Source organism: Corythoichthys intestinalis, chromosome 9, assembly GCF_030265065.1.
Source record: "Corythoichthys intestinalis isolate RoL2023-P3 chromosome 9, ASM3026506v1, whole genome shotgun sequence".
Classification (NCBI taxonomy): Eukaryota; Metazoa; Chordata; class Actinopteri; order Syngnathiformes; family Syngnathidae; genus Corythoichthys; species Corythoichthys intestinalis.
The window spans coordinates 55,205,723-55,231,672 of NC_080403.1; the positions used below are offsets into that span (position 1 = coordinate 55,205,723).

The window sequence follows — 25,950 nt, forward strand, 5'->3', positions numbered from 1 at the left end:
GAAGTGACCTTGTTATGTCTCAAAATGACTAAAAAGGGACTCAAATTGACTTGGAAGTGACCTGAAAATGCCCTAAAATGAACAGGACGTGACCCAAAATCAACAGGAAGTGACCTGTAAATGCTGCATGTTACGTTACGTACGTTACGCTCCGTTATCCTACGTTACAGTGGTATGAAAAAGTATCTGAACTTTCTGGAATTTCTCATATTTCTGCATAAAATCACCATTAAATGTGATCTGATCTTTGTCAAAATCACACAGATGAAAAAACAGTGTATGCTTTAACTAAAACCACCCAAACATTTATAGGTTTTGATATTTTAATGAGGATAGTATGAAACAATGACAGATGGGGAAAAAATAAGGAAGTGAACCATCACATTTAATATTTTGCCATCTTTGGTGGACGGCCACTCCTTAGGAGAGAAGCAACTGTGCCAAACTCTCTCCATATGAAGACAACTTCGCTGACTGTCGATTGATGAACATCCAGACACTTACAGATGGTTTTGTATCCTTTCCTAACTTTCTACAAATCAACAATCCTTGATTACAGGTCTTCAGACAGCTCTTTTGAGGAGCCATAATGCATATCAGACAATGCTTCTCATCAAGACATTTCTTACCAGGTCTGTGTTTTATAGTGGGCCTGGCAGCTTTAAACCACTCATCAGTGATTGGGCACACACCTGACTTAAAATGTTTGGTAAAACTTGGTTTCGGTTGCTCTTTAATTCTCCTTCGGCAGAAGCTTCACTTATTTTTCCCCCTTCAGTCATTTTTTGCATGCTATCCTCATTAAAATATGAAAACCTATAAACGTTGGGGTGGTTTTAATCAGACACTGTATTTTCATCTGTGTGATTATGACATAGATCACATCACATTTGATGGTGATTTTATGCAGAAATATGAGAAATTCCAAAAGGTTCAGATACTTTTTCATACCACTGTATGCTATGCTATGCTATGTTACGATTGTAAGATACATCCTAGGATGCACTGGGACACATAATCAGTGATGTGCCTGAGATCATTGGGGTTTTGGGTCTTCCAACATCATACCCCCTCCCCAGCCAGGGTTGACCAGACCCCAGCTTGTGTCCCAGTAGCATCCATCTGGAGGCTTTCTCTGCTGACTCCATGGTGGTCTTGATGCCCTTACCTTTTTTCAGCACCTGTGTTGCCCAGAACAGAAGTGTGAGCACCTTGCATAATGAGCGGCCTGCAAAGCGGCACACCACTTTGATTGGCTCACAGCATGTCTTCCAGCATTCTCTCTGGCATTGTTCTACGAGCTCCTGGTACTTTGACCGCTTCTGCTCACTTGCCTCCTCTATGCGATCCTCCCAGGGAACTGTCAATTCCATCAGTGGCACCTGCCTTGAAGATACTGACGGAAGCACAATATCTGGTCTCAATGAAGTTGTTGTGAGATGGTTTAGAAACTTGAGTTGATCGCCCAAGTCCACTTGGAGAACCTAATCCAATGCTGAGGTGAGGAGCCCGGCATCTGGTTTGGGCTGTGACCAAGTCTGCTCTCTAGCCCTGACAAAGGCAATTATCCTCTTGTCAGGTTGTTGTTTGCTGCAATTGTTTTTAGCCACGGCTTTGGCTATAGCTTCAGCAATGGTCTTCAGCACCTGGTCATGCTGCCAACGGTAGCAACCCTCCCCCAGAGCTTTAGAGCAGCTGCTGAGGATATGCTCCAGCGAGCCTTTCTTGGAGCAAAACACGCAGGCTGGAGAGCCATTCAGGCCCCACAGATGGAGATTGGCTGGGCTGGGTAGGACGTCATAAACACCCTGGACCATGAATTTAATGCGCTCAGGTTCTGCCTGCCTGATCCCAGGCTAGGTCACCTTCCTCTCCAGTGCACCCTCCCACCTTGCCCATGCTCCCTGCTGCTGCATGCCTACCATCTTGATGGTTCGTTCCTCCTCAACCTCTGTACGCACCTCCTTCAGGACTAGCTGGCATTTGTTCTTAGCGCATGCCTTCTTATAGCGAGGTTGGGAAAGGGCTCCCAGCCCAGCATGGTCTGTTGTCACTGCACCTACCAGGGCCCTATGTCTCAGTTGGGACTCGTCTATCTCCAGGCTTTCCTGAGCCCTCCAATTTCTTCCAGTTCGCACCACAATGCCTGCTGATGCCACTTTGGAGTCCTTGGAGTCCCGGTAGAACAAAGCCTCTCTGGTGCAAGAGACCCTGAACTCCTCGTCTAGGCTGCTGGAAGGGAGCTGGAGCTTGCTGGTCTTCCCATGCAGTGTCGCGCTGCATAGGCTGCATGGAAAGCCCATCCATCGGCGGTGACAGCCGCTGATCTTTCTCTCCAGAGTCTCCACTGTTGACAGAGGAACCTCATACATCAACAGAGGCCAGAGTTCTCGGGGTAAGACGCCATGCTGGTAAATCCACGCATTAAACCGTCCAGGTAGCCCAGACTTGTTTACGGCCGATAACCATGTCTCCAGCCCCTTGGATGTTATTTGGACAGCTGCAGTATCCCTGAGACTACAGTCGAAGACCTTCCCCAGGCTGTGCCGTCCACGAAGAAGCGGAACCTGTCTGTCAGTCTTCCTTTCTTCAGAACCATCGCCCTGGATTTAGTTGGTTTGAAGCTCATTCTTGCCCAGGAGATAAGTTTTTCCAGGTCCTGGAGTATCCATCTTGTGTCGGGCAATGATGTAGTTGTGACTGTGAGATCGTCCATAAAGGCTCTGATGCGGGGCTGACGAGTATCAGACTTGGACAGAGGGCCTCTGCACTCAGTTTCGGCTGCCTTGACTACCATGTTCATGGCTAAGGCAAAAAGGCTAACTGAGATTGTATACCCAGTTATTATGCCCTTTTCATGCCTGTGCCAATCTGATGTTATGCTCCCAGCGGTGACCCTAAGCCTGAAGTTCCCGTAGTAACTCAGGATAAGATCCTTGAAATTCTTAGGTACATGGTATCGGTCCAGAGTAGTCTCCACAAGCTTGTGGGGTATGGAGCCAGAGGCATTGGCCAGGTCAAGCCAAAGCACACCAAGGTCTCCAGTGCCTTCCCGCAGGAAACTACTCCGGTGTGTTCCAGGCATCCAGATACACTTGGGATTCCACCTTTCTGGACAGAGGTGTCGATGTAGGAATTCTTGAGGACGAAGTCTGTCAATCATTGGGGAAGGATGCTGAAGAAGATTTTTCCCTCAACACGAAGAAGTTAGATGGTCCTAAACTGCTCCAGCTTGGTGGAACTTTCTTCTTTAGGTATCCAAACGCCCTCAGCCTGCCTCCACTGGTCTGCGACCGTTCCTCTGCGCCAAATCAATCGCAGGATCCTCCAAAGAAATCAAAGGAGCTCCGGGCATCGCTTGTACACCTTGTAGGGCACTCCACTGGGTCCTGGAGCTGAATGGGCTATGGCTGCAGTAACAACCTCTTGGATTTCCTTCCAGGTGGCTGGCCGGTAATGAAATTGACAGTGGGAGATGATATGTCCAATAAGGCACAGCAAGGCCCTAGCTCTTTCTCTCTTTCAGGGTCGCTCAGGTTGTTTTCCACCAAGTTGTTGACTTCTTCTTTGGAGCAAACTAGCCACCCACTGCGCTTCTGCCCCAGCAGCTGCTTGGTGAATCCAAATGGATCTGCTACGGATGCTGTTCGCGTCCTTGCTCACGCTGTCCTGTGACATTCAGCTCTACGCAAGGTTGTAATTTATTGATGGACTAATGCCAATGAGTTAAAAAAAAAAAAAAACATAAAAAAACTCTAAGTGTGTGCATTATTTCGCATGTAATTACTTTTCAAAATAGTTTTATTTAAATTTTAAGATAAAAATATTCAGAAAAATAGTATTTTTTTAATTTTCATTTTATAATATTATCGTTTTTGGAAATTGTTATTAATTTAATAATATTTGACAAAGAAAAAAATAACATTTCAAAAATATTTTCATTCTTCTTCATTAAGCAATCAGTAGAAAAGCATTCTGAGTGGGAGGGGCTTGCCGAGATTTGGACGTCTGTCGCCGTCAGTGGAGGCCAACATGTTGAAATCTTTTGAATTAAAAAAATTATATATAAAAAACAACGCATAACGACCATAGAAATAGCTGTCATATTTTTTTTGCGGTTTTTGAATAGATGGGGCGTTGCCAAATCCTTACCTGAAAAGTATCATTTTCAAAACATTTTTTGGGTACGTACCTTTTGCCAACATTTTTTCATACCTAAGATGTTAAAAATTTGAACATATTCTAGCTAATGGTAGCCGCGCGGCTTATTTTCTAGGCTTTCAGCGACAAATACGAAAATAACTGAAGCTCCGCCCTCTGTCTATGACGTCACGGCGCTACCTAGGAGTCATATTTCACGACATTGTTTTAAAAAACGCAAACTTTTACGTGTTTACGCACACTACGGTTCCAACAGCGCTGTTGCGTAGCTCGGTTGTATTATAAGAGAGGATTATTTTGGAGTAATTCCCGCACATTTGTCGGTCCGGTTCCCCACCCCCACCCTTCTTTGGCCTCGTGTCCCGCCCCCTCTTCTTTCTCCCCGGCTGCCTCCGTCAACCGCTCCGCTCTCGTCGCAGCCATTTTACGGCGGAGCGTCAGCGCGGCGGCGACCGGAGGATGCCGAGACAGCGCGGTTAAGAGGTAATTCCGCTTAGGCTTCTTTATTTTCCCCTTTCTTTGCGCGACCTTCACACGCCCCGCCGGTTCCGTCGGCCGTTTCGAGCGGAAGGTCTGGGCTGGGTTACCGCGGCTTGCTGGCTGGCTTAACTGGCCGGCCGGAGACGCACCACCGCCGCCGCCTCGCTCGGGTGAAGCCGCTCGCTCGACGGGAAGCTTGACGCCCAAGCCGCCAAAGTTGGGAGCGTGAAGCGGGTGTGCTCGAATCCAACACTTGGCGCTAATGAACAAAAAATGTGGTATCGGTTGGCTGGCGCCACCCCGAAAGGGGGCTCCAGAGAGCAGAGTACGCTCGACGTCGCGACGACGAGCTAGCCATTTGCGTAAATTGATTTTTTTTCTTTGAAAACAAGTTTTATTCAAGTTGTCTCTTGAAAAACATATTTTCGACGTTTTTTCGGACAGTTGTGTTTATTTCACGTAACAATAGTCGCGACGGCTAGCTAGCTTTTTACGTAAATTGAATTTTTTAGCGCGCAAATTGTAGTTTAATTCCAACTACATCTTTTGAAGAATTTACTTTTGATAGTTTTGACAGTTGAGTTTAATTCGCGTAATAATAGTTGCGAAGGCTAGCTAGCCATTTGCGTGAAATTAGTTTAAAATTTTATTCAAACTAACCTGAGCCTAAGTTGAAAAATAACATTTAAACACTGTCGTTGTCTCTTTAAAAACGTGTTTTTGACATTATATTTGTTATTTCCGACGGTTGTGTTTATTTCACGTAAAAAGTTGCGAGGGCTATTTGCGTAAATCGATTTTTTTTTTAGAATGCAGATTCTACTGTAATTCAAACTGCTTTCATTTCGCGTAACAATAGTCGCGACGGCTAGCTATCCATTTGCTTGAAATCAATTTGTTTTAAATTATATTCAAACTAACCTGAGCCTAAGTAGGAAACTTGCAATTAAAACTGTCTTTTTAAAAAAAATATTTTTGACGTTATTTGCGATAGTTGTTTATTTCACGTAACATAGTGGTGACAGCTAGGTAGCTTTTTGCGTAAATTGATTTTTTTTAGAGCGCATATTCTAGTTTAATTCAAACTACTTCTTTTTAAGAACGTACTTTTAAGTTTTGACAGTTGAGTTTATTTCGTGTAACAATTGACGCAACGGCTAGCCAGCCATTTGCGTGAAATTAGTTTAAAATTTTATTCAAACTAACCTGAGCCTAAGTTGAAAAATAACATTTAAACGCTGTCATTGTCTCTCTAAAAACAAGTATTTGACATTATATATGTTATTTCCGACAGTTGTGTTTATTTCACGTAAAAAGTCACGACTGCTATTTGCGCAAATTCTAGTGTAATTCAAACTGCTTTTTAAGAAAATACTTTTAATGGTTTTGACAGTTGAGTTTATTTCGCGTAACAATAGTCGCGACGGCTAGCTAGCTTTTTGCGTAAATTTAATTTTTTAGAGCGCAGATTCTAGTTTAATTCAAACTACTTCTTTTTAAGAACGTACTTTTGATAGTTTTGACAGTTGAGTTTATTTCGATTAACAATTGACGCAACGGCTAGCTAGCCATTTGTGTGAAATTAGTTAAAAATTTTATTCAAACTAACCAGAGCCTAAGTTGAAAAAAAACATTTAAACGCTGTCGTTGTCTCTCTAAAAACGTGTTTTTGACATTATATTTGTTATTTCCGACGGTTGTGTTTATTTCACGTAAAAAGTTGCGAGGGCTATTTGCGTAAATCGATTTTTTTTTTAGAATGCAGATTCTACTGTAATTCAAACTGCTTTTTATGAATGTACTTTTGATAGTTCTGACAGTTGAGTTCATTTTGCGTAACAATAGTTGCGACGGCTAGCTATCCATTTGCGTGAAATTAATTTTTTAAAAATTATATTCAAACTAACCTGAGCCTAAGTAGGAAACATGCAATTAAAACTGTCTTTCTTTTTAAAAACATACTTTTGACGTTATTTGCGATAGTTGTGTTTATTTCACGTAAAAAGTCGCGACGGCTATTTGCTTAAATTCTAGTGTAATTCAAACTGCTTTTTAAGAACGTACTTTTAATGGTTTTGACATTTGAGTTTATTTCGCGTAACAATAGTCGCGACGGCTAGCTAGTCATTTGCATGGAATTCGTTTTTTTTAAATGATATTCAAACTAACCTGAGACTAAGTAGGAAACTTGCAATTTAACACAGTTTTTCTCTTTAAAAACATATTTTTGATGTTATTTGTGACAGTTGTGTTTATTTCACGTAACAATAGTTGTGACGGCTAGCTAGCTATTTGCGTCAATTGATTTTTTTTAGAGCGCAGATTCTAGTTTAATTCAAACTAAAGTAAGCCTGAGTATGTTTGCTAGCGAGAACAGTTAAACCTGATACTTGAAGGAAAATTACCAATATAAAGTATTGGTTTGCTGGTGAAACTGCGAAACGAGGCGCCCACGAGCAGGGTCACGCGACGGCTAGCTAGCCATTTGCGTAAATTATTTTTTTGAATTTTTATTCAAAGTAACCTTAGAATAAGTTGAAAACTAGTTTGAACGCTGTCTTTGTCTCTTAAAAAACTTATTTTTGCCATTATTTTCTGATAGTTGTGTTTATTACGTGCAAGAACAACATTGTCACTAAAACCTTTGAGCAGTTAAACCTGATACTCGAAGGAAAATTACAAATATAAAGTATTGGTTTGCTGGTGAGACTGTGAAACGAGGCCGCCATGAGCAGGGTCACGCGACGGCTAGCTAGCCTTTTGCATAATTACAAAAAAAAAAAAAAATTTTTTTTAATTCAAACTAACATTAGCCTGTGTTGAAAACTTACATTCAAACGCTGTCTTTGTCTCTATGAAAACATATTATTGACGTTATTTCACGCCAATTTCACGTAACAATAGTCGCGAAAGCTAGCTAGCCATTTGCGTAAATTAATTTTTTTGAAGCGCATTTTCAAGTTTAATTCAAACTAACGTAAGCCAGTAAATTTAAACACTCTTTTTAAGAATGTACTTTTGATATTATTTTTGATAGTCAAGATTATTTCAAGCACCAACAGCATTGTAGCGAAACCCATTCGAACACTTGAATCCAACAAAAATGAAGTATGTTTGCTGGCGTCACCCGAAAGGGGGCTCCAGAGAGCAGGATACGCTCGACATTGCGACGACGAGCTAACCATTTGCGTAAATTGATTTTTTTTTTTTTTAAACGGCGCAGGTACAAGTTTTACTCAAGTTAGAAACAGACATTTAAACGCTGTCTTTCTTTCTTTAAAACATATTTTTGACATTGTCTCCGACAGTTGTTTTTATGTCACGTAACAAATAGACATGTGCCGGTTACCGGTTTCAAGGTTTACCGTGGTGTGAAAACGTCGCGGTTTCAAAACCACTAAAATTTTCCGTCATACCTTAGTACGGTAGTCGCTATTTTTCATGTGCCAAAATGCAGCCAAAGTGGCTTGGTGCGGCACCGCTCACCCCTTCCCGTTTGTTGCCGTGAGTGTCACTAAACAGCCAGCAAACCCAAAAACAAACCCTCCAAACACAAGGCGTACTTTTCTTCAATTTATTGAGCTCTCAAATCGTGGTGAAATATACAAATGAATACATTTAAAACGTTATACAATTGTATTTTTCCACATGGGAGTAGGTTCAACAGGATAGCAGTAGCACCATGAAAAAGGTCGCCAAAAACAAAACATACATTTTCCTTTCAAATTCAATATACAAACTAACTAAAACTTACAAAGACGAATGTTAGCCTAGGCTAAGCTGGGAGAGCAGCTTCGTCGACGTTTTATGTCTCACAGCCGCTGAGTGAGAAACAAGCTTGAATGAAGGGGGGGAGAAAAAAAGGGGAAAAAAAGGATCGCGTCAAAGATCGCTAATTGCGAAAGGAGGTCTCACTCCTCACTTTTTGTTTTAGATGAAACCTTTCCTCAACAATAATTACATTTTAACTAACTTATACATTTTAACTAACTTATTAACTTATGAATTCTTTGTTCTTTTTAACACAAAGGCATGACATCATGAAGAAGAAAGTTGACACAGTGGCTGAAAATGGCGAAACTTCAGCTTCTCCCCCTCAAAAAAAGTCATACAGTATATATTTTTAATTTTATTTATAAGTGTTTTTACTTTTTTATAGCAATTATTTTGTTCTTGCTCTAATATTGAGCAACTTGGGCTGTGGGTATAGTCTAGGTTCTATTTATTTTAATTTTATGTAAAATATTTGTTATTTTTTGTTAATTTATTTATTTTCACATTATACTCATGTTCCAATTTGCAAATATGTTCTGAAAAAAAAACCTGTTCAATGGAAAAAACTTTTTTTTTTTCTTTCTTTTTTTTTTTTTTTAAAAACCCCATACATCTCAAAATTTTGGAGCTATAATTGCAATACAGTGGTACCGTGAAACCGCGGTATTTTTGCTCACGGTTATCGTACCGTCAAAATCTCATACCGGCACATGCCTAGTAACAAATAATTGCGACGGCTAGCTATCCATTTGCGTAAATTGATTTTTTTAAGATTCAAGTTTTATTCAAACTAACATAAGCGAAACCCATTTGAACACTTGAATCCGAAAAAAAATCAAGTATGTTTGCTGGCGACACCCCGAATGGGAGCTTCAGAGAGCCGGTACACTCGATGTCGTGACGGCTAGCTAGCTATTTGTATAAAAAAAAAAAAATCTGAATTTTTATTCAAGCTAATCTTAGCCTAGGTTGAAAACTTAAGATTTAAACGCTGTCTTCGTCTCTTTAAAACAATACTTTTGACATTATTTCCAACAGTTGCGTTTATTTCACTAACAATAGTCGCGACGGCTAGCTAGCTATTTGCGTAAATTGATTTTTTTTAGAGTGCAGATTCTAGTGTAATTCAAATTACTTTTTAAGAACTTGCTTTTGATAGTTTTGACAGTTTAGTTTATTTCGCGTAACAATAGTCGCAAAGGCTAGCTAGCCATTTGCGGGAAATTAGTTTTTCAAAATTTTATTCAAAGTAACCAGACCCTAAGTTGAAAACTTACATTTAAGCACTGTCTTTGTCTCTTTAAAAACATCTTTTTGACATTATATTCGTTATTTCCTAGTTGTTTATTTCACTGTAACAATACTTACGACGGCTAGCTAGCTATTTGATTAAATTGATTTTTTTATAGAGTGTAGATTCTAGTGTAATTCAAATTATTTTAAGAACATGCTTTTGATAGTTTTGACAGTTGAGTTTATTTCGCGTAACAAGTGTCACGAAGGCTAGCTCGCCATTTGCGTGAAATTAGTTTTTCAAAATTTTATTCAAACTAACCTGAGCCTGAGTTGAAAAGTTACATTTAAACATTGCCTTTCTCTTTAAAGACATGTTTTTGATGTTATATTCGTTATTTCTGACAGTTGTTTATTTCACGTAATAGTTGCGACGGCTAGCTAGCTATTAACGTGAATTTATTTTTTTTAGAGCGCAGATTGTAGTGTAATTCAAACTACTTCTTTTTAAGAGTGAACTTTTGATAGTTTTGACAGTCGACTTATTTTGCGTAACAATAGTTGGGACGGTTAGCTAGCCAGTCGCGTGAAATCAATTTTTAAAACTTTTATTCAAACTAACCTGAGCCTAAGTTGAAAACTTACATTTAAACGATGTCTTTGTCCCTTTAAAAACATGTTTTTGACATTGTAGGTGTAATTTCAGACAGTTGTGTTTATTTCGCGTAACAATAGTCGTGACTGCTACCTAGCTATTTGCATAAATTGCTTTTTTTAAGAGCGCAGATTCTAATTAAATTCAAACAACTTCTTTTTAAGAGCTTACTTTTGATCGTTTTGACAGTTATTTCGCGTAACAATGCTCGTGACTGCTAACTCGCCATTTGCGTGAAATTAATTTTTGAAAATTTTATTCAAACTAACTTGAGCCCAAGTTGAAAACTTACATTTAAACGATGTCTTTGTCCCTTTAAGAACATGTTTTTGACATTGTCGGTGTTATTTCAGACAGTTGTGTTTATTTCGCGTAACAATAGTCATGACTGCTAGCTAGCTATTCGCGTAAATTGATTTTTTTACTAGCGCAGATTCTAATTTAATTCAAACAACTTCTTTTTAAGAGTGTACTTTTGATAGTTTTGAAAGTTATTTCTCGTAACAATGCTCGTGACTGATAACTAGCTATTTGTGTGAAATTAATTTTTTAAAATTTTATTCAAACTAACCTGAGCCTCAGTTGCAAATTTACATTTAAAAGCTTTCTTTGTCTCTTTAAAAACGTTTTTTGACATTATATTGATTATTTACGACAGTTGTGTTTATTTTACGTAAAAATAGTCGCGACGGCTAGCTAGCCATTTGCGTGAAATTAGTTTTTTTTTTTTTTTTTTTTTTTTTTTCAAACTAACCTGAGCCTATGTTGAAAAATTAAATGAAACACTTTCTTTGTCCCTCTAAAACATGTTTTTGACATTATAGGTGTTATTTCCGACAGTTGTGTTCGTTTCGCGTAACAATAGTCGCGACGGCTAGCTAGCTATTTGCGTAAATAGATTTTTTTTTTTTTAAGAGGGCAGATTCTAGTTTAATTCAAACGACTTCTTATTAAGAATGTACTTTTGATAGTTTTGACAGTTATTTCGCGTAACAGTTCTCTTGACTGCTAGCAAGCCATTTGCATGAAATTAGTTTTTAAAAATTTTATTCAAACTAACCTGAGCCTAAGTTGAAAACTTACATTTAAAAGCTTTCTTTGTCTCTTTAAAAGCATGTTTTGGACATAATATTCGTTATTTCCGACAGTTGTGTTCCATTTGCGTGAAATTAGTTGTTTAAAATTGTATTCAAACTAACCTGAGCCTAAGTTGAAAACTTACTTTTAAACAGTTTTATCTCTTTAAAAACATATTTTTGAAATTATTTCCGACAGTTGTTTATTTCACCGTAACAATAGTCGCGAAGGCTAGCTAGCCATTTGCGTAATTAAATTTTTTTTTTTTTTTTTTTTTTTTTTTTACGCTGATTCAAGTTTAATTCAAACTAACTTAAGCCTGAGTTTTACATTTACCGTACATTTAAACACTGTCTTTTGAAGAGTGTACTTAGCTAGCTGGCCATGAGCTATATATAATTTTTTTCGAATTTTTATTTAAACTAACCTGAGCCTACATATCAACGCTGTCTTTTTCTCTTTAGAAAACATATTTTTTTACATTATTTCAGACAGTTTTATTTACGCTTAACAACAATATTGTCGCTAAAACCATTGAACACTTGAAGACGTTAGTTTTTTTTATTCAAACCAACATTAACCTCTGTTGGAAACATACATTGAAACGCTGTCTTTGCCTATTTGAAAACATTTTTGACAATTTTTCAGACAGTTGTGTTTAATTCAGGTATCAATATTCACGACGGCTAGCTAGCCATTTGCGTAAATTGATTTTTTAAGAGCGCATATTCTAGTTCCATTCAGACTAACATGAACCAGAGTTGGAAGCATTTAAACACTGTCCTTGTCTTTTTAGCAGTGTTGGGAGTAACGCCGTTATAAATAACGCCGTTACATAACGCCGTTATTTTTTCAGTAACGGGGTAATCTAACTAATGACTTTTTCCGCCGTTACCGTTACTGGCGGTCAAAAGCGGTGCGTTACTTACTATGAATAAATTGAAGAAACTACCAGCCGTGTCGAGTCGACTCTGCTCTGTTGATTTGTCATCCAAGACTTGGGGTGCGTTCAGGTTCGAGAATAGCGCACGTACTTCTGACTCCACGCTGTTTGTCCCTGCTCATTTAATTAGACAATGCTTTCCAAAATTTGGTAACGTTTCTGTGTTTGCTACACCTGATGCTAGCCTCGTTCCCATCTCCCACTGTCAGCCAGCAATAATTCTGCTTCCATCTTGAGGACGGCAGACACTTTAAAGGTGACGTGAATTGTCGGGAAACTAGCCTACCTGAATGCATCCCCCTCGAGAGATGCGATGGAAGTGATTGTGATTGGCTGAGGGTTAGAGTCATGTGTCGTGGTAAGCCAATCAGAGCCGGTGATTTCACAAGCAAACCGGAACAGCGCGTGCGGCAAACACACACACGCAAAACAGATGCACAAGGTCGGGATGGCAGAGCATTCAGAAGAAAAATTGTCCTTTAAGAGTGGAGATATAGACACTATTTCAAGTTTGTCGAAATTAAAGGAAAGAACCTGCATGTAATGTGTTATTTATGTCCCGGGGCAAAGCTTTTGTCGACATCTGTGGTAAGCAATTCAAATCTGCTGAAGCACCTAACAAGTTAACTACTTGTCTGTTCTTCTCTATTCCACTGACTCGAATACTGCTCAGAAAATTTCAAATTCTTTGACATACAACAAGTTCTTTTTAAAGTAACGGAAATAGTTACTTTCCCTGGTAACTAGTTACTTTTACTATAGAGTAATTGTTACTAACTCAGTTACTTTTTGGAAGAAGTAGTGAGTAATGTAACTAATTACTTTTTTAAAGTAACGTGCCCAACACTGCTTTTCAGAAACATGTTTTTGACATTATTTCAGACAGTTGTGTTTATTTTGCGTAAGAACTGCATTGCCGATAAAGCAGTTCAAACTAGGGATGTCCCGATCTGATCACGTGATCGGAAATCGGGCTGATAACGCCTCTGGAGTTTGTTACTTAAAGTTAATGATGTCTCTCCATAGACATATTATTGATTTGATTTGAAAAAGATGTGATTTTTTTTCTTTTAGCATATTTTTTTACTGATAGTTTCTATACAGTGGCATCTACCATTTCGTATTAGCATTAAGCTAGCGGGCGCTTGAAAATTTAATGTATTTCAGTGCACAATATGTCATTGTGTCCAATTACATTGGGGCAAATAAGTATTGAGTCAACCACTAATTGTGCAAGTTCTCCCACTTGAAAATATTACAGAGGCCTGTAATTGTCAACATGGGTAAACCTCAACCATGAGAAACAGAATGTGGAGGGAAAAAAAGAAAATCTCGTTGTTTTAGTTTTAAATAATTTATTTCCAAATTAGAGTGGAAAATAAGTATTTGGTCACCTACAAACAAGATTTCTGGCTGTCAAAGAGGTCTAACTTCTTCTAACGAGGTCTAACGAGGCTCCACTTGTTACTTGTATTAATGGCACCTGTTTTGACTCATTATCGGTATAAAAGACACCTGTCCACAAACTCAGTCAGTCACACTCCAAACTCCACTATGGCCAAGACCAAAGAGCTGTCGAAGGACACCAGAGACAAAATTGTAGACCTGCACCAGGCTGGGAAGACTGAATCTGCAATAGGTAAAACGCTTGGCGTAAAGAAATTGACTTTGGGAGCAATTATAAGAAAATGGAAGACATACGAGACCACTGATAATCTCCCTCGATCTGGGGCTCCATGCAAGATCTCACCCCGTGGCGTCAAAATGATAACAAGAACGGTGAGCAGCAATCCCAGAACCACACGGGGGGACCTAGTGAATGTCAGTAACACAATGCGCCGCCAGAGACTCAAATCCTGCACTGCCAGACGTGTCCCCCTGCTGAAGAAAGTACATGTCCAGGCCCGTCTGCGGTTCGCTAGAGAGCATTTGGATGATCCAGAAGAGGACTGGGAGAATGTGTTATGCTCAGATGAAACCAAAATAGAACTTTTTGGTAGTAACACAGGTTCTCATGTTTGGAGGAGAAAGAATATTGAATTGCATCCGAAGAACACCATATCCACTGTGAAGCATGGGGGTGGAAACATGATGCTTTGGCGCTGTTTTTCTGCAAAGGGACCAGGACGACTGATCTGTGTAAAGGAAAGAATGAATGGGGCCATGTATCAAGAGATTTTGAGTGAAAATCTCCTTCCATCAGCAAGGGCATCGAAGATGAGACGTGGCTGGGTCTTTCAGCATGACAATGATCCCAAATACACAGCCGGGCAACAAAGGAGTGGCTTCGTAAGAAGCATTTCAAGGTCCTGGAGTGGCCTATCCAGTCTCCAGATCTCAACCTCATAGAAAATCTGTGGAGGGAGTTGAAAGTCTGTGTTGCCCAACGACAGCCCCAAAACATCACTGCTCCAGAGGAGATTTGCATGGAGGAATGGGCCAAAATACCAGCAAGTGTGTGTGAAAAGCTTGTGAAGAGTTACATAAAATGTTTGGCCTCCGTTATTGCCGGCAAAGGGTACATAACAAAGTATTGAGATGAACTTTTGGTATTGCTTTGGTATTACAAATAAATTCTTTAAAAATCAAACAATGTGATTTTCTGTTTTTTTTTTTTTTTTTCCACATTCTGTCTCTCATGGTTGAGGTTTACCCATGTTGACAATTACAGGCCTCTAATATTTTCAAGTGGAAGAGCTAGCACAATTAGAGGTTGACTAAATACTTATTTGCCCCACTGTATGTGCGACAAAGACATATTTTATACTTTGAAAGAGATTCGTTTTTTTAAAAATTTTTTATTTAAGGATTGTTTTTTACTGGCAGTTTTTATGCAATAGCGTCTACCATTGCGTATTAGCATTAGGCTAGCGGGAGCTTGAAAAATAAAGTGCATTTCAGTGGACAATATGTCGTTGTTGGAAGATGGAACAATTTTTTCCCACCGATCTTACAACCGATTGTCGCTACACCAATTCGAACAAAATGGCCGCCTGTGTTCCAGATAATAAGGCATTAGATTTTGAAACCGCTCCGAGCTGTGTGTTTTTCTTAAATTAACTTGTTGTAATAGCAGTAATAGCATTGACGCTTAGCGTAGACTTTAGCTGCATGAACAAAATTGCCTCTTGCTAGCTAGCCAAATCGGGTTGCAAAATCCAGGTTGTAAATACTAAATATTCTCCAAATGGTTGGTTATATATATGGCGCTAAATGCTAAGGTCCGATGCGTGTTTGGAGATCGTTGTTGTACCCATTCCGAATACTTAAAATGGTGGAACTATTGCAAAACAAATTTTAAATGCCAGAAAAAAATGGTTGCCTCTTCTCAAAACAGTGTTGTTTTTGGCGGCCATTTTACTTTTAGAACTTGTACAAAAGTGCGAAAGCGCTAATTGTTCTCGGTCATATTTTAGCCATTTCTGTGTGAAATGTAACCACTGTGTCGTCTAAAAACCTTGCACTCGTTTTGAAATAAGCAATTGTATTGAAAGAAGTACCATTGCTTATGTTTACAACAGAAAATATCTTGAAAAAAGCTACGTCAAATGTAGCTAGCTTTCATTATTTGCACCGTATGTCGAAGGCGGGGTTTTTTCGGGCTTTCTTCAATTTGCGGTTTCATGTGAAAGTTACCGACACGGAACGGAGGCGTGTGAAATTCGACACCTGAGACTCACTTCCCCCTGCTCTGTTGTGTTCAAATCTCAAAGCAGGATTCAATGCAGCCCGTTTTCTGGAATACAGTGGTTCCTCAACATAATAAATTAATTCGTTCCGAAGTGGCTTTTAGTATCATGATTTGTTTCGTATAATGAATCGCGTTTTACGTGTCAATCGTCTAATTTGGTCCAAGCGCTCCTAAAACGCCACATTAAATTTGCTGTAATGTCCTCTGATTGCTTTGTCGCCCACCAGTGGCACTTAGGTGTACAGTGGTATGAAAAAGTATCTGACCTTTTGGAATTTTTCACGTTTTTGAATAAAATCATCATCAAATGTGATTTGATCTTTGTCTAAATCACACAGATGAAAAAACAGTGTCTGCTTTGACTAAAACTACCCAAGCATTTATAGGTTTTCATATTTTAATGAGGGTAGTATGCAAACAATTACAGAAGGGGGAAAAAATAAGTAGGTGAACTGTCACATTTAATATTTTGTTGGCCCCCCCTTTGGCAACAATAACTTCAACCAGATGCTTCCTGTAGCTGCAGACCAGCCTGGTAGTTCAGTCAGATTCTTGGGATGTCCGGCATGAATCGCTGTCTTTAGGTCATGCCACAGCATCTCAATGGGGTTCAACTCTGGACTTTGACTTGGCCACTCCAGAATGTGTATTTTGTTCTTCTGAAACCATTCTGAAGTTGATTTACTTCTGTGTTTTGGATTATTGCCTTGTTGCCGTATCCATCGTCTTTTTAGCTACAACTGTCTTACAGACGACCTCAGGTTTTCTTGCAAAGCTTTTGTATTCATTCTTCTATTAATGATTGCAAGTTGTCCAGGCCCTGAGGTAGCAAAACAGCCCAAAATCATGATGCTCCCTCCACCATGCTTCACAGTGGGGATGAGGTGTTTATGTTGGTGAGCTGTTCCATTTTTCCTCCACACACGACATTGTGTGTAACTCTCAAACAATTCAACTCTGGTTTCATCAGTCCACAAAATATTTTGCCAAAACTTCTGTGGAGTATCCAATTGCCTTTTTGCGAACATTAAACGAGCAACAATGTTTTTTTTAGACCGCAGTGGCTTCCTCCGTGGAGTCCTCCCAAGAACACCATGCTTGGCCATAGTTTTACACGTAGTTGATGTGTGCACGGAGATATGGACTGTGCCAGTGATTTCTGTAAGTCTGGCAGATACTCTAGGCTTCTTTTTTTTAACTCTGAGTATTCTGCGCTGAACTCTTGGCATCATCTTTGGTGGACTGCCACTCCTTAGGAGAGAAGCATCAGTGCCAAACTCTCCATTTGTAGACAGATTCTCTGACTGTCGATTGATGAACATCCAGATTTTTAAACATGGTTTTCTATCATTTCCCAGCTTTATACAAATAAAAATCCTTGATCGCAGGTCTTCAGACAGTTCTTTTGACCAAGCCATCATGCACATCAGACAATGCTTCTCATCAAGACAACTCTTATCTGGTTTGTGTTTTATAGTGGCCAGGGCAGCTTTAAACCACTGATCAGTGATTGGACACACACTTGACTTAAATTGTTTGGTAAAAATTGGTTTCAATCGCTCTTTAAGTCTCCTTAGGCAGAGGGTTCACTTATTTTTCCCCCATCTGTCATTGTTTGCAAGCTATCTTTATCACCATTTGCCATTAAAACATGAAAACCTATAAATGTTTGGGTGGTTTTAGTTAAAGCAGACTGTTTTTTCATCTGTGTGATTTTGCAAAGATCAAATCACATGGTGATTTTATGAAGAAATGTGAAAAAATCCTAAAGGTTCAGATACTTTTTCATACCACTGTAAATAGTTTTCTAGACTCATTCTACAGATGTTATCACATGACTTCTCGAGCTCAGTGCAAACGCAGAGTGCTAAAAGACGAGCTAACTTTGGCCGCTATTAGTTGCTAGCTATTTCATCTTGCTATAAACTTTTGTTTCATTGTGTGTATATTTCGTGACATACTTACATTATTTAATTGCTGTAAATGGGAATGATCTGTTCCAGTACCTACAAGTAGTTCCCGAGTAACGAACGAGTTCCATTCCTACGCTGGCGACGTAACCCGAATTTCAGAATAAGTCGGAATTAACCCTTAAAGTAAAAAAAGAAAAAATTACCCTCCAAAAAGTCCGAAAGTATTGTATTTTGTTTAATGATGGAGGACACTGCCCTCTGGTGTCGGCATTTTTGTCTGGCTGGAATGTCACCTTGTATGAATGAGAAGCAGATTCAGACGTCTGACATAGATAAAGGATAACTGCGCTCGGTTTTGGCCCGCATAAGGCTGTAAGTTGTTTCAGCTAATATATGTTTGCGTATGCATTTGTAATTAAGTTTACAACTCCAGTTTGTGGAGTTACGTGTGAGCAATTTGCTATGAGAATTGTAAATACGTTAGCATTTGTAGTAGAGCTGAAACGAATACTTAAGCAACTCGAGTAACTCGAGTTTAAAAACTGATCCGAGTAATTTTATTCACCTCGAGTAACTACTCGACTACTTTTAATGCGGGACAACGCACTGATGTCACGCGCGTAGAGGAAGAAGCAATTAAAAAAAAAAAACTTACTGCAGCCGACAGCCACTACAAACGACGCCGACGTTGCTAAAAACTAGCCCGCATGATGCTACGGTGGTAGCAGGTAGCGTCTGATGCGTCTCATAGAGATCACATTAGTGCTGCGATTAACTCGAGTATTCGATTAGAAAAAATATTCGTATTAAATTTTGTTGGCTTCGAGTATTCGTTTAATTAAAGTGGCGTTGTAATGGTTTGTTTTGAAAGTGTTTTCATTTAGTTTTATTGCTGAGGGTGGATACAGTGCCCTCTGGTCTGCCTCTTTTCACATGACTGAATCCAACTGCTCCCTGTTAAGACCAATGTAAGCTAAGTTTTTGTTTGAGCTAATGTTTGTTAATACATTCTGAATTAAGTTTATAGGTATATTTAGCTGTTTTTTGTGGGAATATGTGTCTAAACCATTTGTTAAGAGCATTGTAAAAAAATAAAAAAAACTTTAGCACTTAAGCTAGCGGACTTTTTCTGTGCAAGTTAGCCAATTGTTCTTTTGTTGTACATAGATCCTCATTTTTTTTTTAAATTATACCGTTTGAGGCTCAGCTCAGGTATTTTAGATATTCTTGTTCCTTATCCGATTACTCGATTATTCGAATTAACTAGTCCATCGATTAATCGACTACTAAAATATTCGATAGCTGCAGCCCTAGATCACATGTATGTTGAACTAGATGCGAAATGACAGAGTCAGCGGCGTTAGTAAACAGCTGTCATCTTAAAGCCGTAGAATTCTAAGCGCTAATAAATAAGATTAATGTTACTGTCACTCGCTCTCGTAACGTTAGCCCTGCGGAGGGCTATGTTTCTATTAATTATGACCACTGTCGATGCGTGGCTAACGTGTCTTACATACAGGCTTTATTTAATCTGTGAAAACATAGTGTTGTAGAGTGATAAGGGTGTAAAATAAAAACTTAATAATGCTAACTGTTAATTTTAGCTCAGCAGTCATTGCTGGATAAAATACCAAGTAGCACTGGTCCCTAATGTGCTCCAATACAGCAGGTATCATTCATTCATTTTGAGCACTGCAAAAATTCCAAATCCTATCAGGACTTAACAGTTTAGACTAATTTAAAACTTAACTAGAACTTAAAAATAGCTTCACACAAATAGAAATTCATTTGAAACACATGGGAAAAACACCTAACTTTTAAGTGATGTGTGTTATCAAGCGTAATGGCATTTTTAGGTAAGAAATATAAATATATATAAGTAAAGATGATCCCGATCGATCGGGTCCGATCACGTCATTTTCAAAGTATCGGAATCGGCAAAAAAATATCGGACATGCCTTTTTTTTAATAAATATATTTTTTTTATTTAAATCGTTTTCTAATTGTATTTAACGTTACAGACAAAATGTCTTACACTCATCCAGAGTAGTTTTGGCTTAAAGTAGGGCTATCAAATTTATTGCGTTAACGGCGGTAATTAATTTTTTAAAATTAATCACGTTAAATAATTAACGCATGCGCTGCACGACCCACCCACGCATTGTCGCGTTCAATCTATAAAGACGCCGTTTTACCTATAGATACTGTAGTGCTAAAAGGCAGCGTATAATGAGTAGAGAGAATTTTGAGAGCCTTTGGAGCCATTTTTTATGTGGCTAAAGCCTGACAATACCTCTCTCAGCATTTAAAAATAACATGGGAGGCAATGTGGGGAAGAAAGGTAGTAGTTGATCATTTTCATAACACCCTATGTTCTTTCCCAACGCAGAGAAGATATATCAATTGGTGCCCCTACGCACAGTCATGGTTGCACTTCCCATCATGCATTTGGGCAGAAGTTAAATGGCTGCAGTATCATTTACTGAAAGCTCAACAAATACACTAGACGGCAATATTTAGTCACAATATACAAAGTCACAATTATCCTTTAAGAATTACAAGTCTTTCTATCCGTGGATCCCTCTTACAGAAAGAATGTTAATAAGGTAAATGCCATCTTGAGGATTTATTGTCATGATAAACAAATACAGTACTTATGTACTGTATGTTGAATGTATATATTCGTCCGAGTTTTATTCATTTTTTTCTTAATGCATTGCCAAAATGTATATGATCGGGAAAAATTATCGGGAATGATTGGAATTGAATCGGGAGCAACAAAAAAAAAGCAATCGGATCGGGAAATATCGGGATCGGCAGATACTCAGACTAAAAGGATCGGATCGGGAGCAAAAAAAACATGATTGGAACAACCCTGTTTATAAGATCTAAAAGTGTTTTGAGTGAAAGCAGTGAATTAGTCTTATGTTTTATTCTAGTTCATCTGAGATGCGATTGTTGGCTTTTTTTTAACAATGTACATCGAAAATAAAGAAATTGATTGACTGAAAATGGTTCAATATTAGATGAAATGTCTTGTTTTCTCATGTATATTTATAAATGCCCTTCACCTAAAAATATATATCTTTTATCCAATTACACGATTAATCGATAGAATTTTCTGTCGATTACTCGATTACTAAAATATTCGATAGCTGCAGCTCTAATTTGTAGCATTTAAGCTAGCGGACTTTTGTGAGGCAAATTGGGCTAATCTACTGCATTTACATATTGATCAGACTCGAACACCAATTGTTTTGTGTCAAGTGTTCTATTGTTAAAATGTGTCGTTTTGAACATAAGTGTACAAATGTGCGATGTAGCTCTACAAAAGTGAAGTACCTAAAAAGCTTCAAAAAGAACAATTGCCTTGCTTGCTTTCTGAAAAGCTGAACAACTTCACGTTTAGTGAGATCAGAACACGTAAAGTAAAAAAATACGTTACTCTGAGGCTTGGGTGAATGTATCGTCAATTATCGTTATCGAGGTAAATTTGATCAATTTACCGTGATAAGTACTTAAGGCCATATTGCCCAACCCTAATTGACAAGGGAGGGTTGTGTCTTGTGACAAATAATCAATTCTGCCATTCGGGTTTGTTTCAGGTGCGACGCGTTTAAACCGCTTCTGGTATGCGTCTGAAATGCAGCCGCTCTGCAACTGGTGTGCACTCGTTGCTTGACTTTCATGGCTGCGTTTCAATGTGTTGACGCAGCGCCTAGTCTACTCTAGCCTTGAGAGGTGGCTGGACTCAAGGGCGTAGGTCTGATCTCAACATTGGTAGGGACGATATAACAGCATAATCTCCATGTACACTGCATAAAAGCACTATCAAATGTGAGCTGATCGTTGTCAAAATCACACAGATGAAAAAAAAAGTGTCTGCTTTAACTAAAACCACCCAAACATTATAGGTTTTCATATTTTGATGAGGATATCATGCTAACAATGACAGAAGAGGGAAAAATAAGTAAGTTAACCCTCTGCCTAAGGAGATGTAAAGAGCAATTGAAACTATATTTTACCAAATGATTTAAGTCAGGTGTGTGCCCAATCACTGATGAGTGGTTTAAAGCTGCCCTGCCACTATAAAATATACACCTGGTAAGAATTGTCTTGATGAGAAGCATTGTCTGATGTGCATCATGGCTCGGTCAAAAGAGCTATCTGAAGACCTGTGATCAAGGATTGTTGATTTGTAAAAAAGCTGGGAAAGGATACAAAACCATCTCTAAAAGTCTGGATGTTCATCAATCGACAGTCAGAGAATTTGTCTACAAATGGAGAGAGATCTGAACTGTTGCTTCTCTCCCAAGGAGTGGCCGTCCACCAAAGATGATGCCAGAATACTCGGAGAGGTAAAAAAGAACCCTCGAGTGTCTGCTAAAGACTTACAGAAATCACTGGCGCAGTCCAATATCTCTGTGCACACATGAACTATATATAAATCTATGGCCAAGAATGGTGTTCAATAAAGGACTCTATAGAGGAAGCCACTGCTGTCTAAAAAAATATTGTTGCTCATTTAATGAGAGAATACAACTCCTTGCAAAAAGTATGGAATCACCATTCTTGGACCTTATCAAGAGTCAAGAATCTGCATTGGACAAGGTGTCAAGAGTCAAGAATCTGCATTGGACAAGGTGATGATGCCGGAACTTTGCTTTGGTGCTGTTCCAGTGAGATTTACAAAGATGACTGCCCGAAGAAAACATCAAAATTCCCTCAGTCCTTGATGATATGGGGCTGCAAAGGCACTGGGGAGATGGCAGCATGGCCTGCAAATAGCCCAGATCTCAACCCTATTGAAACCTGTGATGGAACTTGAAAAAAATTGTCCACAGCAAGGCTCTGACCTGCACGGATGATCTGGGCAACTGCAATCAAAGAGAGTTCGCACCAAATTAATGAAGAATACTCATCAAGTCCTTGCCTTAGAGACTGCAAGCTGTCATAAAAGGCGGAGGTGGTGCTACTAAATCCTAGATTTGTTTTGTTATTTCTTTGTTTGTTTCTCATGATTCCGTTTTTTTTCCCTTAGATTGGCGTGATTCCATATATATTTCCCTGCACTTGCTCTATAAAAGTAACATTTACTGACCACCGCAATGTTTTTTTAATTCATTTCTTTTAGTGTTTCTGAATGCTAAAGAGTTGCACTTTTGAATTAATTCATTTTTTTTTTTTCAAGCTTTTTATCTGAGCTTGTTCTACATCAGGGGTACCCAAGTCCCGGTCCTCGAGAGCCCCTATCCAGCTTGTTTTCCATGTCTCCCTCCTTTAATACGCCTAAATCAAATGATCAGCTCATCAGCAAGCTCTGCAGGAGCCTGATAACGATCCTGATTATTTGATTCAGGTGTGTTGGAGGAGGGAGACATGGAAAACAAGCTGGGTAGGGGCTCTCGAGGACCGGACATGGGCACCCCTGTTCTACATGGTAAAATGTCTAAGTGAGTGCTCATCCGAGACTGGTGATTCCATACTTTTTGCTAGGGGTTGTACTCAGAGAGGTAAAAAAAAGAACCCTAGAGTATCAGCTAAAGACTTACAGAAATCACTGGAACAGTCCAGTATTTATGAGCACACATCAACTATATGTAAAACTATGGCCATGAATAGTGTTCGTGGGAGGACTCCACGGAGGAAGCCACTGCTGTCTAAAAAAAACATTGTTGCTCGTTTAATGTTTGCAAAAAGGTACAGGGACACACCACAGAAGTTTTGGCAAAATATTTTGAGAACTGATGAAACCAAAGCTGAATTGTTTGGGAGGGACACAAATGGAACAGCTCACCAACATCAACACCTCATGCCCACTGTGAAGCATGGTGGAGGGAGCATCCTGATTTGGGGCTGTTTTGCTCCCCCAGGGCCTGGACAACTTGCAAGAATGGCGTTCATGGGAGGACTCCACGGAGGAAGCCACTGCTGTCTAAAAAAAACATTGTTGCTCGTTTAATGTTCGCAAAAAGGCACTTGGACACTCCACAGGTTTTGGCAAAATATTTTGTGGACTGATGAAACCAAAGTTGAATTGTTTGGGAGTAAAACACAACATCATGTGTGGAGGAAAAATGGAACAGCTTACCAACATCAACACCTCATCCCCAACGTGAAGCATAGTGGAGAGGGCATCATGATTTGGGGCTCTTTTGCTACCTCGTGGCCTGGACAACTTGCAATCATTAATGGAAGAATGAATTCAAACGTTTCGCAGGAAAACCTGAGGCCGTCTGTCAAATAGTTGAAGCTAAAAAGAGGATGGATGCTGCAACAAAACAATGATCCAAAACCTGCCTCGACCTTTTGTTTCCTTGTTATGACGTCTCCGCCCCATTCTGCTGTTTCCGGAATACTTTCAGAAGTGTTCGTAATTTTCGTTCTATTTTCGATAATTGCTCATGAATGCTATTTATTTTTTTGTTAACTTTATTAATATTTTTTATCTTGCCACATAACGGTTCTATTGATATCTCACAGCCCCTTAGTGTTTTCATACCCTTTAAGAAGAAGCTCGCTGCTTGCGCGAACATGAATGCTATGCTAACGCTACGGGTTACATTTAGTTACATTTAGTGTGTGATCTCTCAGAAAAGACCTTTCAAAGCTAAAGCAACAATGCATATTCTTTCTTGCCAACCATAGACTTCATAATGTAGACGGGACACGGGAAGCGGGGCCGATAAATAGAGGGCCTGCATTGTTGGCGAGGCAGTCAAAGCTAACTGAATCACAGACAAATAGCTTTTTTCGTTGAAAATTCTTGTGACTAAATGCTTAAATCCCTGAATTCTTTATAGATATGGATGTAAAACAGTCTTTATTCTTGGTTAAAAGCAAAAAAAAAACTGCAGTCAGCATTCGTTTTACGTAAATATGTCGAAGTATAATGCTAGTCTGTTGGTAAATGTAGCTAGCGGCCACCTTGTGTAAACAGCTTTTCCGGTGAAAATTCCTGTAAATAAATGCTTAAATCCCTGAATTCTTTATAGATATGGACGTAAAACGGTCTCAACTCTTGGTTAAAAGCAAAAAAAATCCCGCAGTTTCCATTTATTGTATGTAAATATGTCGAAGTACAATGCTAGTCTGTTAGTTAATAGCTAGAGGAGCCGCCTTATTTAAACAGAGCTTTTCTGATGAAAATTCTTGTGAATAAATGCTTAAATTCCGGAATTCTTTATAGATATGGACGTAAAACAGCCTCGATTTATTTTACGTAAATATGTCGAATTACAATACTAGTTTGCTCGTAAATGTAGCTAGCGACCACCTTATGTAAACTGAGCTTTTCCGGTGAAAATTCTTGTGAATTTAATGCTTAAATCCCCAAATTCTTTATAGATATGGACGTAAAACAGTCTCGATTCTTGGTTAAAAGCAACAACAACAAAAAAAAGTGCAGTTAGCATTTATTTTATGCAAATATGTCAAAGTACAATGCTAGTCTGTTGGTGAATGTAGCTAGCAGACGCCTTATTTAAACAGCTTTTCCGATGAAAATTCTTGTGAATAAATGCTTAAATTCCCGAATTCTTTATAGATATGGACGTAAAACAGCCTCGATTCATTTTACGTAAATATGTCGAAGTAAAATGCTTGTCTGCTAGTGAATCTAGCTCACGGCCATTTTATGTAAACAGAGCTTTTCCTGTGAAAATTCTCGTGAATTAATGCTTAAATCCCCGAATTCTTTATAGATATGGATGTAAAACAGTCTCCATTCTTGGTTAAAAGCAACAACAACAAAAAAACGTGCAGTTAGAATTTATTTTACGTTAATATGTCGAAGTACAATGCTAGTCTCTTAGTGAAAGTATAGCGGCCGCCTGATGTAAACAGAGCTTTTCCGGCGAGAATTCTTGTGAATAAATGCTTAAATCCCTGAATATAGATATGTATGTAAAACAGTCTCGATTCTTGGTTAAAAGCAAAAAAAAAAACGTGCAGTTAGCATGTATTTTACGCAAATATTGCGAACTATGTTGCCAATGCATTAAGCCGCTAATTTTTGCCATTG

At 38.9% G+C, this 25,950-nt stretch overlaps 1 protein-coding gene and 1 pseudogene across 3 annotated transcripts in view; one reads left to right on the forward strand and one right to left on the reverse strand.

Annotated features, from left to right (window-relative positions):
* Positions 1-995: 995 nt before the first annotated feature.
* LOC130922090 (uncharacterized) lies at positions 996-4,999 on the reverse strand (annotated as a pseudogene).
* ccdc71 (coiled-coil domain containing 71) overlaps positions 4,505-25,950 on the forward strand; it is a 29,887-nt gene continuing 8,441 nt past the window's right edge. The window contains exons 1-2 of one of the 3 annotated variants that reach the window (XM_057845208.1): positions 4,529-4,644; positions 8,672-8,746. In XM_057845208.1, the coding sequence (XP_057701191.1) occupies positions 8,682-8,746 (65 nt within the window). In that variant the 5' untranslated portion in view covers positions 4,529-4,644; positions 8,672-8,681. Of the gene's footprint in view, positions 4,645-8,671; positions 8,755-25,950 lie in introns of those variants that run through there. The other 2 variants (XM_057845209.1, XM_057845210.1) reach the window with 2 other exon arrangements.